This window comes from Thunnus albacares, chromosome 5 (assembly GCF_914725855.1).
Source record: "Thunnus albacares chromosome 5, fThuAlb1.1, whole genome shotgun sequence".
NCBI classification, from domain to species: Eukaryota; Metazoa; Chordata; class Actinopteri; order Scombriformes; family Scombridae; genus Thunnus; species Thunnus albacares.
In genome coordinates, this window is record NC_058110.1 from 19,781,192 (window position 1) to 19,795,510 (window position 14,319).

Consider the following 14,319-nt stretch of genomic DNA (forward strand, 5'->3'; position numbering starts at 1 on the left):
CGGTTGAGAGGAACCTTGAAATGCCGTTAGTTTTAAAAGAAAAGGGAAAGTTAGATCGTATTTCATGGTATTAGTGGTCAAATCTCTATTAAGGCACACACATTTCAAGAGGATAAACTTATTTAGTAATGTATATGCAGCAAAGACAGGTTTTATGTCAAGGAGTCAAAGGCACAGACAAACAAAACTTGACAAAGTAAAGCTGAGTAAATACTTCTCTGCTGGTTTTACATTTGATATTTATTGAAACAAAGTAGAGCATTGAGCCAATTTGTAAAAAGTAACAAAATATCAGCTATAACACAAGTTTAACAAACCTCAAATTCATGGAGAAGCTTATAAATATACATAGTTGGATTGGTAGAAATAGTTTTGTCTATTGAGAATCATCACAGGGATAGTGAGCAGTTAACTGAGTGGTATTGGAAATCTTTGGCGATGCTAAAAATCTGAACATCTGTGATATACAAGTGTGTAACAGTAAAGCTGAACATGAGTGAGAAGAAAGAATTTGTGTTTCTCGAAACAATAAGGTGCATTTCCCTTTACAAACACAGTGAAGAGCCGCATTAGTGAGAACAAATTTTTAAAAAAGTGACTTCAAAACTTGGGAATGTCCGACTTAATATTGATCTATGGTGGAGATGATGCTTTTCTGTTTTAAGCTCAAAGGAGGATCTGGATAAAGAAAATAAATACAGTTTACTGATTGGTTGGATAGACATACTATATACACACAACATGGAGTATTTCACCACTGTAACCACAACATTGCCCATATATATTTAAACCATGTTAAGTATTGTAGAATAATGTTAAATGGATAATCTGAATTAATATTGAAAACAATGTAGGCTATAATATTGATATATTTGCCGATGCACTGTAGTAAAAAACAGCTGAACAGACACATACAGACAGGTTTAAGCCTCTGTATCAAAGTGCATAATGGTGGAGGGCTTGTTGCAGCACCTGGGGAACTCTAAGGCTTCTGGGACAGCTTAATAAATGGCCCAATCCCCAAAACAGCCTTCTTATTGTACCCATTGTACACCAAGGACTTGTACGAACCGACAGTGTTCCTCACTTTATATGTGGTGAGAGGGGACAAGCAGACTTTGGTGAGGATGTGAAGGCTGGTTTGGGACTGGGCCCATGAAAACACATCCGTACACTACGGCACACAGGCATTCTCCTCTCAACACAGTCGTACCCAAACAACAAACCAGGACCGCTTTGTTGATTATGCCTCAAATAGCAAACTCTACTCTTGTTAGGAAATGGGAAGCACAGTCCAATTTTACAATCAGTGTGACCCATCTGACAAGAACATTTTCTGGAATTTAAAAAAAAAAAAAAAAAAGAGTGAGGGTTGTGAGGGGTGGTGGAAGATTTCCAGCCAGTTTTAGGCACTTGAAGGGGTTAAAATCAGCTAGTGATGACTGGGCCAAAATAAATCATAACAATCTCAAAATAAATATTTCACGATACTCTCAGTTTCTGAAGACATAAGATTTTTTTTTTTGAAAAAAAAAAAAAAAAAGAGTCAGTCTTTTTGCAATGGCATAATTGTTTAACTCTATAAATATAATTTATATAGTTTCTTTCTTCCATTCTCTCTCTGTGTTCAACTCCTTTGCTCCTCCGCTCATGAATACACACAGATGTATGCCCATCGTCTGCAAGCAAACACACACAGGCGACACTCCTCTTCTCACTTGCAGACAAATTGGTCTACGATTTTGGTGCAGCGCTTGCACTTGACGTAGCAGCACCAGTGGAACTTGCAGTGGCAGCGCTCCACTATCTGGGCCTTGAACTGGTCGTAACCACGGCCGCAGCACATCAGCTCGCACCCATCCATGCCTTCTGAGGTCTTGTTGCAAAGGCGCCCCACTGTGCCCAGGGAGCCTGTGCTTTGGTTCTTCAGGCAGTAGTCAGGACTGGACTCGATGTACACCAGGTCGTGGCTCGTGGGAGCGTTGAACTTGCTGTGAATCTGCACCAGCTTTCCGCGGGTGTTAAGCTTCATGGCTGCTGCGCTGTCGTACTTCTCCTTCAGTGCATCGCCAACCTTGCGGAAGTCAGCCAGCTGTAGCCAGCAGGTCTTAAGGCTGCATGAGCCTGATACTCCGTGGCACTTGCAGGACACGTGGGCAAGGTCTGACACCGTCTGACAGGGAAGGAGGGGAGGAAGAGAGAAAAGAAAAATGAAACAAATGGATTAATAAACAAATGGAGAGCTTGAAAAAACACTTATGCTGCAGACCGGAGAGAATTTACAAGGCCAGGTGACACATGCTTCATATTTCTAATTTGTACAGTCGAACTTTGGCACAATGTGCTGCATCACGTTGCCATAAGGGGCTGAATGATCCTGTCCATGTCTCCAATAGTGAACTGAATAAAACATTGTCCACTCATTTGTCCTACTTGAAAGAGAACAGCCTGGCAGCAGATATCTGGCATTACGTTTCCTTTGAGGTGGTTTCAAGATGTTTGGAAAGGAAAAGAAACCCCAGAGCTGCCTTCAATGATCCCATCTCTCCACAGATCAAAGCCCCAGGAGAGGAGAACAGACAGAGCTGTTACACAGATGATCAGTGGACACTCATCTGATTGACCTGGATTGTCTCACTTCCAACTCCATCTTGCTCTTTTTATCACCGCTTGGTTTAATTCTGGGGCCTGTGGTTTCCATCTCCCCATTTGCTTCTTATCTGATGACATCTAAAGATCTTTGCGTGAGGTCATGCATGTAATCTCAGTGTCTTACCCTTCTTCCAGCCTCGTTATTGTGAAGATTCATCAGCAGTCGGGCGCTGTCAGACGAGCCTTTGGGGAAGCTCTTCTCCCTTTCGCGAGCATCCACAAACTCCTTGGAGAACCTGTAGCCGTAGTTAAGGTTGTCTCCACAGCCGCCCCACAGCCAGTCTCGTGGCAGATCTTTGGGGCGAGCTGCACGGCTGCACCCACAGCTGGACAGCTCCCCCTCTCTGCAGGCACGGCTCACTGCATTCACCACCCCTGCTGCGCTGATGGCATAAGTGAATGCCGTTTCTCGACTGCCTGTAGACACACAAACATGAACATCATGTCACATTTGACACCAGAAGACACAGAGTAAATGAGAAATGTCTAAATGCAATTTTATCATTCTGGCATATCCAGCCTCTGCTTCCATTTGTGTAGGTTATGCATGTATATTTATTTTATACTGAATGTGTGCCACTGTCATTTTGCTTTAAGAATTTTTACAGTGTTATGAGATGTGATGTCATATGACAGCATTCGCCATACACTTAAGATTACAGAGCACATGAGCCAAGTGCTGCAGGCTCCTCATCACCAACATGTTCAACAGTGGAATCTGGTTTGCTGTTATTGGGCTTCAGCCAGAGAGAGGAGAGCGCCCTCCAGTGACGGAGATCCTCTTTAACAAGCAGCTCCCATTTTCATTTAAATTGGAAGTGACAACGGCTCTTTTACTTTATCTGTCATGACTGACTGATTCTGGAGACGTTGCTCATTAACTCCCACTGAGTTAGGAGAAGAACAAAAAAAATTACACGTAAGCAGTTTTTGCTGTCACCAAATGCTCTATCCATTACTACCACTGGACAAAGCAACAGACTAGAGGAGAAAACCGAGATGAGGAGATAAGCAACCAAAGAAGAAACAGCAGACCAAACAATGAGGCTACAAATTGACATTGAAGACCAGGGGTTGCTACAAAATAAAAATGCACAGCTCATATACCTGCTGCGCCAAACCTTTAGAGAGCGTGCTATAATGACGATAACAGATGGATGGAGAAAAAGAGATGAGGGAGAAGAAAGATAAGTCAAGAAAAAGACATTGAAGAAAAGAAAATGAGACGCCAAATAGAAAAAGGAGACACATTCGCACAAAGGGCAGATACAGAAAAAGACAATGACTGAGAAGAAAGAAGTTGGATAAAGAAACCTATCGGAAAGTCTGAATGATATCCAGGTGGAATATTCTGGCATGACGTGATCAGAGAGCTGGGGATTTATTAGTCTAGTACAACTTTTAATCCATCCTGAGGATATTGGCCTAATAGTGGACTTGCAGACAGACAAACTGTCGTCTCCCACACTGCTGTACCCCATCCTGGAGAAAGCTAAGCGATGCAGGGGAGAAGGTCTGAACCCAACCACTCCAGCACCCCCCGGAGCTCAAATTTAAATCACCAGTGGTGTGCTAAGCCAGCTGACAGACAGACATACAGGGGAGAACATGTTTACTTGGCCTAGAGTGGGCTGGGATGGGAGCAATGTTGGGGAGGGAGAGGGAGGGAGAGTAGGAATGAGAGAACGGTTGCTGATGAGGATTCTATTAAGACTGATCTGTCGAGAGGGAGACGGCAGCGCCAGACTGGAGGTGGTGGAAACACAGACAGACACAGAATCACCAAGAATAGTGTAAAACACATCAAGCATATGTACGCACACACACGTCATTTAGGGCTTGTTCACAAATACAGCACATTAAAAGGTTAGGTTGACTTAAATAACAAAAAAAGCCACATTAGCGTCTACCTCTGATGAATATCTATTCATGCAGATAGCCTGGTTTTATGTACTGAGGTTTGACATTTCTGACTCCACTCCAATGGAATTTTGTTCGGGATGGTCACAACACTGAAATGCTAAATTTAAAATTTTCACCAGCAACTTCTCTTTACAAAAACGACGCCCTGGTTACTCTGTATCACCCACAGACCTCGGTGTGATGAGTTTTCAGTGGAACTTATTTCTACAAAGGAAATAGGCTCTAAAACTGTTGACAGCATGCTCTGTGGATTATCCAGAGTAACAGGAACATCACTTCTGAAAAGAGAAGTTGCTGTTGAGTGAATTAAATGTTATTTCTAAAGCTGTGAGCACCACAAATAAAATTCCATTCAGCATTTATTCCTTTTATTGTATTAAAGAGACAGCAAAAATCTCAGAGACGCATATTTCACAACCTGCGCAAATAAAACCAAAACTTTTGATGTGGTTATATAACATTATGGGTAAATGAGAAAATTTGTGTTTAAAAAAAATTGAATTAGGGTCAACTGACCCTTTAAAAGAGTACCTATATTAATAAAATACACACCTCTCTGCATGTCTTACTAAAGAGGAGTCTTAAAAAGCTCCGCAATGTGAGAACCACAAGCACACGTTGACTGGTATCAAACTACAAAATGGGATCCATTCAGATTTTACTACTGCAACTCTGCTATGATCACAACAGGGACATTTTATAGATTTATACTAATTTGGCTGAAGAGTTATGATCAATATACCCTAATGGTAAACCACCTTTACATTTGTTCCTGAGGTGATGGCAAATGAAGGTGAATCCAAAGAAAACTAAAACAAACCCTGTTAAATGATACGATCCAAGAATGAATACCAGTCAAAGGTTTGGACACACCTTCCCATTCACTTGAATGAAAAAGTGTGTCTTAACTTTTGACTGGTACTGTACATGTGCACACACACACACACACACACACACACACACACACACACACACACACACACTGTAATCTCTAAAAAGGTGATATAGTGTGGCATACACTCAATGCACTCCCATTACTTGTAAATACAGGGCAGCTACAGTCCAGCTCCACATAGTATGTGCCAGTGTGGGTGTGTGGGTGTGTGGGTGTGTGTGTGTGTGTTAAGATTGTCTACCATTCATCAGGGCAAAAGCAGATTCTCTGCCTCCCTCTTGCTCCATGTCGGGAGCTGGTTTAGCAGGCCAAAGCCACATGTGATTTATCCAGCAACCTCACCCACCAACTATTCCCTCCACACAGCTGCTGAGAATCAGCAGCCCCATACATTTCACACACACACACACACACACACACACACACACACACACACACACACACACACACACAGAAGAGGGACAGTGAATCAGAGAGCGGGAGAATGAAGAAAGGCAAGAAATGGAATGTACAGATGAATATGTACACTGCACACTCTGTGTTTGTATCTATAGTCATGTCCTGCGTGATCATGTGCATGTTTTTAAGAATACATGCCATTTTATACTTCCTTTCCTTATTTCTTACCTATTTGCATGACCCGTCCAAAAACAGAGGAGTTGTCCACTGTGCTGCAGTTCCAGCGTCGATGTCTGAACTGGTACTGGCACTCTCTGATGCCTGTTTTGGCACCTTCGCCAATGTACTGCATGTGGTCCTGGTAGAGCTGGCACAGCTTCTTCTGGCCCTGCGACAGGCCCACCAGCTGGCTGCACAGAGGCTGGGCACCAATGATGTAGGCCTCAGGGATCAGCAAAGGGTTCATGGCCAGAGACCTGGAGAAGTGGGAAACAGAATGCAGTTGTTTTAATTCATGTGCAATTATGACCCAAATATATGAGAGTTTTCAGGCCAAATTCACAATCAACAGCTGATTTAACTTGATTATTTTTCTCCCTCTCGGGCTTGAAGCTATGTTAATCAGTGAAACAAGCTGCTGTTGTTTATTGGATGGAGTGAAACTCTGCGCACTCTTAATGACAATGGACTGAAAAGTATTTGGGGCCAAGCACGTAAAGTAAATGGAAGCAAAGATCAGAGCAGAAAAGAGGCTTAAAGGAGGATAAAAGGAAATTATGAAGAGAATTTAAAGTACAAGTAGAGGAGTAAAATAAAGAAATCCTGAAGGAAAAGAAAAGGCAAGCAAATCTGACAAACATACCATTTTAGTATTTAACGTCTTAAAGCATTGATTCCAAGCCATTTTATAGAAAGATATGCCTACACATGATTCCTCACCTGTTGAGCTGTGAGCAGTTCAACCAAAGAGTCAAAGTCCCAACTCAGACCGTTTTATTTTTATAGTTTTCAGCGGCGTGAAGAGGCAATGCTCTCCAGTATTTCACAAGAAAAAGGTCTGAGAAAAGTAAAAACTTAATATTTTATATAGCAGAAAATGACTCGTTAGTCAGCTCACGACTCTTTAGATTTATCTTGTCATCTTGACCCCAGGTTGAAAACCACTGTCTTAAAAAGGATAGCATTTAGCTGACTAAGCATATATTATATTCATTTAATTTAATCTATTTTATCTCACTTCTGACTTTTTTGCTAAAGTGTATTTCACGATAACGTTTGCTCACACCAACTCAAGGCACTGCGCAGACAGGCTATGAATGCTCTACTCTTTTATCACATAGGACGACATATGGTTCAGTCCTGTTTGAGAGATGCAAAAATGGATTTCTATAGAGAGAAAGAGAGAGAGAGAGAGAGAGAGAGGGACAAACACAGTTGAAACAGAGAGAGAGAGGAACACCACTATGAGCATCTGGTTCCAGGCCACAGGACAATTAGAGCAGCCCATCCCTGAGCCCCAAGAGAGAGACAATTAGCCCCCAGTGTAACCCGATCGACTGGGGAAATTCAGAGGCAAGGGAACGCAGACTGAACACACACACACACACACACACACACACACACACACTCGCACAACATATACACAGAAGTACACACAGAAGAAAAAAAAAAACATACACACTGTTTGTATGCTCAAGCACACACGCAGACTGACGCTCTGTCTCTCTCTCACACACACACACACGATTTTCAGGCGCACTGCTCCGACATTCTAAATCATTTACACCTGTGTGTCCTCTCAAAGAGGAAACTGAAAGACACACACAGTTTATGCTCCAAACTCAGCTTTCCAAAAAGGGTCTGTGGTAATGTGCGAGCCCTCTGCTGGGTCCGTAATCCAACTCATTATTTTAACTTTAATGTAGTCGCCTGCTGAGCTGAGCCCATTAAAATGTTTATCTGAATAAGGCCTCTACAAATTATTGTATAAACTATTATTTTCATATAATTTGGTCATCTTCACATGACGTCATTGTTAGCTTTCATCTGCTCATTTGAAGTAAATATAAATGTTACACAGGAAGTGTGGACTCAAATGTTCCATGTTCTTCTACAAGCATTCTGGTTGGGAGGTACAATTATGCACAATTGCACAATTAGACATAAACACAGCCACAGGATGTAAAGAGTTGTGATTTGCTTAAAAGTAGTGCTTCTATGGTGACTGGTAAACACTATTTTCCCCTATCAGAAGTACTCTGTGTTTAAGAGCAGCGTGTTCAAATATAGACTTTTCTCCTAATAGCAGCAGGACGCGTGTGTGTACACACAGAGACACACACACACACATAAACACATGCACGCAGTTGCACACGGTGTTCGTGTTTGCACATATTTGGACGCCGACTCATAAACCACAGTAATCTATGTTTTCTATAATATTCATAATTTTGGTTTGGCAAAATGCAAAGAAAGAAAATAAGGGAGAAAAAAGGTCTTCCTGAAACGCTAATGTGCTACAGTCAGCATGTTGTATTACTTCATATGTGGTGCAACTGAAGCTGAGGAGGCTTACTTAAACACACACACACACACACACACCCACACGCACACGCACACGCATACACAAGCCCGAAATTGACTCTAAAACTAGGCAAAAGACAAATACAAGCACTGACCATTTTTAATCATCCTAACTGTTTTGGCTTTTTTTTCTATTTTTAGGCTGTACAATTACAAATGTGGCTCATCTATGAGTAAAAAGAAAATGCCCTTTTTTTTTTTAAACTTCACAATCTCTCCTTACTGTAAGACAAGTAAAGACACATAAAGACATATTTTGCAGAAATTAAGAAGACACACAAAGAAACACTGCACATACACAGAGAAAACTAATACTTACCACCATGAATTGGCCTCCACCACCACCTGCATGAGGAGTGTGAGGAGTGTGAGGGCAAAGACGCAGTGTCTGGAGTCCAACACGCTGCCAAAGGGCCAGCACACCGGCCGACACACACAGCCCAGTCCAAGGTTCATACTGCTGCTGATCTGAGGGAGTACAGAGAATACAGGATGCAGGTCAGTCTGCCTGCTTCTACTGATGTCTTACAGTTTATTGTGCATAATACAGAAAAAGACACATATCTGTGATGTCAAAATAGGTGGAGAAATCTTCTTCTGCTGTGTATTTACACTCTCTCTGTTACATGCAAACAGCACTGTGGTTGTATGTGTGTGAGCCCTGGGGCCATCAGTGCTTGCACAGCAGAGCAGTCATTTGGCAGTAGGTCTGTGTGTGTGAATCACGTAAGACTGATAGACGTGCAGCCGGGGAAGACACAATGACCATGAAACCCCAGCTAGACACATTCCTGAATCCTGACAGTTCACTTTACTCAGAGACAGAGAATCACAAAGCACAGAGATACAAACAGACAGGCAGAAAAAAAACCAAGTCAGATATTGTGTGTGTGCTACTGTGCTTCTTATTTGAAATCCAATTTAGGCAACATATTGTTGAAATTAGGGTCAAAACTGAATCTTAAATTTGATCCAAGAATTATGATTCCGTTTTAATGAAAATATGGCTGACACAAGCAGAAATAAGATCTAAAACATGAGCTTAAAATAAAACATAATTTTGTTTTTATTCCGTACTGTTCCATTTTCATTCTGTGGAAGACCTGATTGTATTTGCTCAATTTTTGTCCAGTTATGTAAATAAGAAGCATCCTGATATATTTAGGAAATCATAATTAAATGTTTATATAAATTCGTATGATAAAGTTAGAAACATTTAGGCTCAAAATCACGGAAATTAAATTGAAGACATTTGATTTTTTTTTTAATTGTTTCCTTTTCCGGAACTTTGGGGTAATTAAATATATAATTTGTTCAGATTTGTTCGAATTAATTATCATATTTATTAATTTAATGTGGAGCGCACAGCAAGGAGCCACGTCAGCGGATGGTGGTCTCAGGCCTGCTTACACTGTGCAGGGTTTTGCTTAACGAAAGCTACAAGGAGTCAAAAGGGGGAAAAAATGTCAATTATCCTCAGACAACTGCGTGGCTCTGGTGATATAGTTTGGCTGCCATGTAGGCAGAAAATGAGTTAAAATAATTACCCCTGAATTTGCGAGTTCAACCGGTGTGCCAGCCTTCCAGTTGGGCCGTGTGTGAATTTGGGACTGAGAGCAGCTCTAATTTGTCACGCTGCGTTATTTTCCAGGGTTGAGTCGTGGAGACCTGGGCCTGCCTAATACTCATTAAAGACAAGGCCAAGTTCACCATCACTCACCCAGCGCGTGCGCGCGCGCGCCCCCCCACACACAGACACACAGACAGAGACACACACACACACACACACAGAAACACACAGACACGAGCATGTGCTTTCAGTTTGTGCACTGACTCAGTAATAGTTGGTGAGGTTATGTTATGTTCGTTGCAGCGCTTCCACATAAATTAAGGCAATAACCCGAAGAGGGCAGCGGTTTTACACTGATTTTAAACCAAATAATTGGAGCTGTTACTCCCGCCATGCAGCGGAGTAAGAAATACATTTTAAATTTACGGATACTCATGTAAATTATTTTTGCGCCAAACAGGAAAGTTCATCTGGAGTATCTCAAAACAGCGTAGGTAAGTGACACATCGGCCCACCAGTTTGTGTGTATTCATATTTAAATGGCCCGTTATGGAGCCACAGGTTATTTATTTGTTTATTACTTAATTATATTTAACGCCCGAGTCTCAACCAATCAGAATAGAGAAGAGTAATTACTCGTTTTAAGGGACAAAATAGAGACCAAACTATTATTTGTGAATTAGTATATTTTAAAACTGTTTTATTCTTCCCAGAGGCTGCATCTATTCAGCACCGTACACGACTAATTTAATCAATTAACTATTATTACTTTTAACTCTTAAAGCTACATTCCTGGATTTGGCATCCTCGCCGCAAACTGCGTAAATCCTGCGCTCCGTGACCCCTGGAAACGATTTGACCCGAGTAAAGTATTCATAGGAGTTGACCGGATGACTGATGACTACCAGGCTCATTTCTGTCAGTAAAAGTGGCATCAAATTGAACAAATTTCAGGAAGAGAACAATTATAGACAAAATGATAAAACTTTGGGCTCTGGGATCATTTTAGAGGCTATTTCAAAAGGTCGTGGGACTAAGTCGATTTACATTAAAGTTAAGAGCAAAAGAAAATAAGTAGCCTATCGATTTTAATTAGAAAAGTGTCTGAAATTATTTCATCTTTTGGTCATATTTCTTTTCTCTGGACCCTTTGGCCAAACTATCTGAAATATTCATACAAAGACAATGCAATAAAACATGAGTCATTTTAGTGACAGATAATTGCGAGATCTTAATGAAAAGCATCAGGGTGCTATGAGTGTAAAATTACTGCAACTTGTAGTGAATGGCGGCTCTTTTTAAAGCGACTAAATTTACAGTGTGACTTCCATTTTTACGCCGTAGGATAATCTGCATGTTGACACTGAATTTGAACTTTGTGGAGGGTATGAATGTGTTGGGTGGTAGGCAAAAAATATTTTTTTCGTGTAACAATTTAATTTAAAAAAATTCCACCCTTTCCAAAGCTTTATGGCAGCATAATTTACTGATTGAGTGAAATAGTTAATAGATTTAATAGCAGCTATGCCTCCTGTCGCCCTGGTGTTTCAAAAAACCAGGAGAGGGAGCCAGGTACAAGGATTTGATGAGAAGAAGCAACACAAAGAACTTTGCCTGACTTTCATAAGGGTCCGTTAACAATGGAGAAAGGAAACAGACTTTAAAAAAAAATAGTTATATGTATCAATTTATATCAAATAACTTCTGTTTAATTTACTTTCAATTCATTAGACTATTTGCCCAGCAGGACACTGACATGCATGACAGCATGTTTCACACATCACATCTGTCAAGAACTTTTGTCCACATCCAAGAATCACTGTTATTCCAAAACAGGTCCTACTGACAGACACAGTTTCCTCTCTTTAAGATAAACTGCGGCTGAGTGGAAAACTGAGTGAACCTGGAGACCTATAGACTACTCACCAGGGAGCACAGTCCGTTAGAAGTTGTAATCCACTTTCTGCAGACGATATCAAACCAATAATCCCAGTGCAGGCCAGGTGGATTTAAGATTTCCTTTTCCACGATAGTGAAGACAAGTCTCGCCGTTTTATCCGGATCTGCTGGAAAGTGCTTGGTCGGGGTGAAGAAAGTGTAATGCTACAGCTGAGAGTTCTTCAGGTTTTGGTGTTTTGGTGAACACGGACGCCCAATAATCAGTGAATGCGCTCCGTGCGCCAAACAGATGGCTGGTAGGAAGCAGCGGGCTATATAAAATGTCCAAAGACAGTGTGGGGAAATGATCAGTTCCTTTTAAAGAATCAGTGCGTGACTTTGCGGTAACTACTCACAAATAAAATATCTACGGCAACCCAAAGTGCCACTGGCTGAAACGTCGCATGTAGCTACTTTGCCGATTCGCTTCTAATTAAAAGAGGCCTACTTTTATAGCCTACTCCCTATCCGAGTGAAAAACTGTTCCACAATACAGATAAACTGTATCAAAGCAAAAAAAAAAACATGTAGACTAAAATCTTGTTATGAACATTAAATCCAGCCGCTCACACGCTCAGGTCATAGCGCGTTTTACCTGCGGAAAGATCCACACGGTGATCCTCGCCACAAACGACTTGTCAATTTACCTTCCATTTCTGTGCAAAAGCGACTCTGACAATTCCTCAGCCCGAGTTAAAAGTCTTCACATGCAAAAAAGTAAGTCATCCGCCTCGAAAAAAAAACAGATGCAACAATTAATCGGCTCCAGACAGTATGCTCCAAAAAACTTTCCGCGCGGACTATCTCCAAACAGTGCGGCTTGGCGAGCGCGCCCGGTGCCAGGGGGAGGAAAAGAGCACAGCGTGTGAACAACAGCGGCTTTGCTGAGACTCGGAGTCTGTCTTCCTCCCACACCGTCTGTGTGTCTGTGTGTGTTGAAGTGCAGAAAAGTATCGCCGACTATCCCTCCCTCTCTGCTTTTCTCTCTCTCTCTCCCTCTCCCTCTCTCTCTCTCTCTCCCTCTCTCTCTCTCACCTGCTTCAGTCGCCTCCTCTTACAAACTAGCACACTGCAGCATGGATGCGCAGCGCAAAACCTTCAGATGGCGCATGCGCTTCACGTTTCTCCTCAAAACCCTTTTTTCTTCTTTTCAGTCACCAACTTTCAAGAAGCAAGGAATTTGAGTGTAACTTAGGTGAATTTTTGGACAGGAGACAGAGGGAAGGGCGGAACAGGCTGTAACAAAACAAGCGTCTCTATTACCTAAAATAAACTTATAAAGCACCCGAGGCTATTACCCTATCCATACCAGAGCAGAGTTAGGATTTTCACTGGCAGCAGATCGAGTTACCACTCAGTAAAATCAAGACAAGCAGGTCCAGATCGTGTGCTTATATAGGCTGCTCTCATCACCTGAAGGCCTGCGAGCATTACGGTCATTATGGTAATTATTATTTTATGGTACATTATCTCAAAACATGCTGCAGGAATCCATAGGCTTACAGTTCGATATTTCTCAATGAACCCGATGATGGGTGTCAGAGGGCAAAGTGTTTAATAGTTTCACATGTGTCACTGTAGATTTCTCAGTCTGTGCACACTGAAGGCATTCAAGAGTAAAAGTCGTCTTATTTTCAATTGCGCTGGACAGAATTTCATCTGGATTGAGGAAATAGAGATAGAATAACAGTCTTTAAAAGATGTAAAACAATGCTAAAAAAATTAATAGAAGGGTGCAGTCACTTGAATATCTGGCTGTGTGCCCAAAGAGAGACTTTTGCCTCAGGTGAGGGAGGAGAACGAGAGGGAGAAATAAGTTATCAGACATTCCTATTTGACTAATCTTGTTGTAGCATAAGATCTCATTTAAAATCAATAAGAGTCCCTCAATCCTTATTTAAATGAAGGGAGTCTAACTGACAATATGTGATGAAGAATGATTCAGCACACTCAGCTTTATGGCTTCAGTCCCACATTTAGGCTACAGCATGCAGCCAGGCTGCAGGTCTGATGCACTTTATATGGACACAATGTGATGCATTTATTTTTTTTTATTACCTAGTGTATAAAAACAAAACAGAACTGTACGAGAGCTTCATTTTACAACTCTGAACAGTGTGTGTGCAGTGAAAAACAATCATAAAAAATGATCAGTAGTAAAATACACAGCTGATTCAATCCCCCAGTATTTTAAGATGACTCATAATGCTTTGACAGAGAAAGAGAGTAGTATAGTTGGTGTTAATATGCTTTGCCAAAGTTGTATTGTATGCAGTCATGCCAATAAAGCAAATTGAATTGAAATTGAACTGAGAGAGAGAGGGAGACATATTTTTTTTCTGACTCTGTCAGATTTTTC

General features: G+C 41.4%; 1 protein-coding gene across 2 annotated transcripts; it reads right to left on the reverse strand.

Annotated features, from left to right (window-relative positions):
- Positions 1-222: 222 nt before the first annotated feature.
- On the reverse strand, positions 223-13,104 carry wnt5a (wingless-type MMTV integration site family, member 5a). 2 transcript variants are annotated; one of them, XM_044352714.1, is made up of 6 exons: positions 12,608-13,104; positions 11,949-12,232; positions 8,772-8,920; positions 6,098-6,345; positions 2,777-3,069; positions 223-2,173 (listed from the first exon to the last, which is right to left on the reverse strand). In XM_044352714.1, the coding sequence occupies exons 3-6, from the start codon at positions 8,906-8,908 to the stop codon at positions 1,715-1,717; spliced, it is 1,137 nt and encodes a 378-aa protein (XP_044208649.1). In that variant the 5' UTR covers positions 8,909-8,920; positions 11,949-12,232; positions 12,608-13,104; the 3' UTR covers positions 223-1,714. The 2 variants fall into 2 exon arrangements, with proteins under 2 accessions (XP_044208649.1, XP_044208648.1); XM_044352713.1 differs by having other exon boundaries at positions 12,556-13,104.
- Positions 13,105-14,319: the final 1,215 nt, after the last annotated feature.

Excerpts from the sequence above, each read along its gene's own strand:
- wnt5a (XM_044352714.1), bottom strand. The coding sequence starts at position 8,908 with ATGAACCTTGGACTGGGCTGTGTGTGTCGGCCGGTGTGCTGGCCCTTT. Across the intron at positions 3,070-6,097 it reads TGGACGGGTCATGCAAATAG|GCAGTCGAGAAACGGCATTC; the intron begins GTAAGAAATAAG and ends GTGTGTCTACAG. Across the intron at positions 2,174-2,776 it reads ATAACGAGGCTGGAAGAAGG|ACGGTGTCAGACCTTGCCCA; the intron begins GTAAGACACTGA and ends CTTCCCTGTCAG.